Source organism: Arachis ipaensis, chromosome B06, assembly GCF_000816755.2.
Source record: "Arachis ipaensis cultivar K30076 chromosome B06, Araip1.1, whole genome shotgun sequence".
Taxonomy (NCBI): domain Eukaryota; kingdom Viridiplantae; phylum Streptophyta; class Magnoliopsida; order Fabales; family Fabaceae; genus Arachis; species Arachis ipaensis.
In genome coordinates this window covers 121,626,408-121,629,120 of record NC_029790.2, presented here as the reverse complement: position 1 = coordinate 121,629,120, position 2,713 = coordinate 121,626,408, and the positions used below count along the sequence as shown (strand labels likewise).

Below are 2,713 nucleotides of genomic sequence, written 5' to 3'. Positions count from 1 at the left end.
ATAAATTAAAACAAAATATGAAAATTTAATTTATTTTTATTTTTTTCATTCAAAAAATTTGAAAATAAAATATAATAATAAAAAATTAAAAAAATAATAAAAATATAATAATAAAAAATATAATTATAAAAATTAATAAAAATAATAAAAAATAAAAAATAAGTTATGTCTTTTGTTAATATCTTGTGTTTCTTTTGTCAAAATAGACATAAAATATACTAATTTAGTGTCTTTAAACACAATATCTCTGTCCATATCTTATCTGTGAAATATAATTTTATATTTTTGTATTTTTTTATCTCAGTGTCCCGTCTCTATAAACAAATAAACGTAGCCTAAACTATTCACGCCTTCCCCACAATTACTCCATCCAGCTTGTGATGAGCTCACAAAATTACCTAAAAATATATATAGCCGGCTTAACAAAATGCTCATTGTGTGTGTCAACACTTGGGCGGACTTCTCTTGACAGTCCCTGTCATAAGCAGTATTCTGTCATTGTGTGCTCTCTTTGAGTTCAAATTTTAATTTAATTAATTCAATTCAATGCAAATAAATAGGTTGTCATATATACTATCTTCCATTTTAGTGTCTTTGACCATTATTCTCTCCCTTCTCTTATAGATCAGATCAAGTGATTCATTCACAGACTCTACACAACTTGGCCACCATGGGAAGTGAGTCACCCACCAATCCAAACTCTATTAGTGAAGGGAATAGAACCGTTTATCCCATGTCACCACCGGAGGTATTATTTAACTCTCTATTGCTTCTATGTTCTTATTAAACGGAGTGATTTGTTGTAACTAACTCTGGGCCGTTGGAATTCCGTTTATAACAGATTGATAAAAGAACGGCAGAGCAAAAGGCAATTGATGATTGGCTTCCCATCACTTCTTCCAGGAACGCCAAATGGTGGTACTCTACTTTTCACAACGTAACTGCTATGGTTGGCGCTGGTGTCCTCAGCCTTCCATCCGCCATGGCAAATCTTGGATGGTAAACTCTATCTACTACTTTTGTAATTTCGATCACTAAACAAAACACTTCAACACAATAAAATTGAACAAATAAAAAACAAAAGAAAAGATTCTAAACTCTCTTTAAACTGTTATTTTTTAACCTAAAGGATAAGTTCAACACAATAAGGTAAAATACTATATTAACTAAAAAAATAAAAGAATTATATTTTTAGTAAATATAAACATAAATTATATATTATATATTTTTATGTGTAAAATATTTATAAATATAGATATGGTCAAATGGAAATTGAGAGAGTAATTAATGATTTCAGGGGTCCGGGTGTGGTTATCCTGATACTGTCATGGGTAATAACTTTGTATACGCTGTGGCAAATGGTTGAGATGCATGAGATGGTACCGGGAAAACGGTTCGACCGGTACCATGAGCTAGGACAGCAGGCGTTCGGCGAGAAGCTAGGGCTGTGGATCGTGGTGCCGCAACAACTGATATGTGAAGTTGGGGTGGACATCGTGTACATGGTGACTGGAGGAAAATCGTTGCAGAAGGTTCATAAACTTTTGTGCAAAAATTGCAAGGACCTCAAGACCTCTTACTTCATTATGATATTTGCGTCTGTTCATTTTGTTCTTGCACATCTTCCTAACTTCAATTCCATTTCTGGAATCTCTCTCGCTGCAGCGATCATGTCTTTGAGGTATGTGCTCTTCACAATACATCAATCACAATTCCTTTCATATTTTATTTCACTAGCCATGCATTTTTTCTTCATAATTCACACTCATGTTATATACTTATATTATATATACTATTTTTTTTTTGTATTTTGAAAAGTCTTCATTATTTTGTTCATTTTTCAATAAAAAAAGTTTAAGATTTTTTATTTTCTGATATTTTCAAAAACTAACATATATATTTGAATTATTTTTTTTAGTATTAAAAGGATAATTTAAAAAATAAACTAGGTTCTAATGGTTACTTTTTTATATATATATTTTTAGTTTTCTATTACAAGAAATTAATAAAAAAAAATCAAATTAGATAATAAAAATTTTGTACATTCAAAAATCTAATTATTGTTCTTCTAGATGTATCCTTTGAGTAAAACTATAAAAGAGATTTAGATAACTTAATCATTTGATTAGAACTAAAGAAGAAACATGTGACAATAAGTCATTGTTATTTAAACTGGGGACGGAGGGATGACTTGTTTATTTTATAAATATTATTAGAGATAAATTAATTTATTAATTATTTATTTTAGAACTAATTTATTTGACGAAAACATATCATTGTTTAGAGTTTACTTTTACTCTTTATTTTTCAACTAATAATAAGGTCTAGTGTACTATCCTATAGAAGCTTTTAGTTAGAGCCAAATAAGATATGTGATATCTACATATGATTTGGCCTAAGGTAAGCTTTTAAAATGTAACTGAAAGTATTATATGCCTTAACACAATGCTCTATTTAAGTTATGGCACAATAATTGTCCAAGGTTGCCCACATATATACAGGTGACTCATAAAAATGCGAAATACTAAGTGCTTACATTGGCTGATATTTTTTTTTTCTAAAAATATCCATTTCTAACCTTGGTTCAATTTCATAATTTTAAATTGTCACACATGGATTTTAAAAGTTTTAAACATAAATATTTTATATACTTAAATATTGACGATTAAAATAATTATTATGTATTTATGTATGTTTATACTTTATACATATT

At 28.7% G+C, this 2,713-nt stretch overlaps 1 protein-coding gene across 1 annotated transcript in view; it reads left to right on the top strand.

Moving 5' to 3' along the window:
• LOC107605048 (lysine histidine transporter 1) overlaps positions 437 to 2,713 on the top strand; it is a 5,099-nt gene continuing 2,822 nt past the window's right edge. The window contains exons 1-4 of the mRNA XM_016306788.2: positions 437 to 487; positions 625 to 748; positions 842 to 999; positions 1,298 to 1,681. Of these exons, the coding sequence (XP_016162274.1) occupies positions 671 to 748; positions 842 to 999; positions 1,298 to 1,681 (620 nt within the window). The 5' untranslated portion in view covers positions 437 to 487; positions 625 to 670. The remainder of the gene's footprint in view (positions 488 to 624; positions 749 to 841; positions 1,000 to 1,297; positions 1,682 to 2,713) is intronic.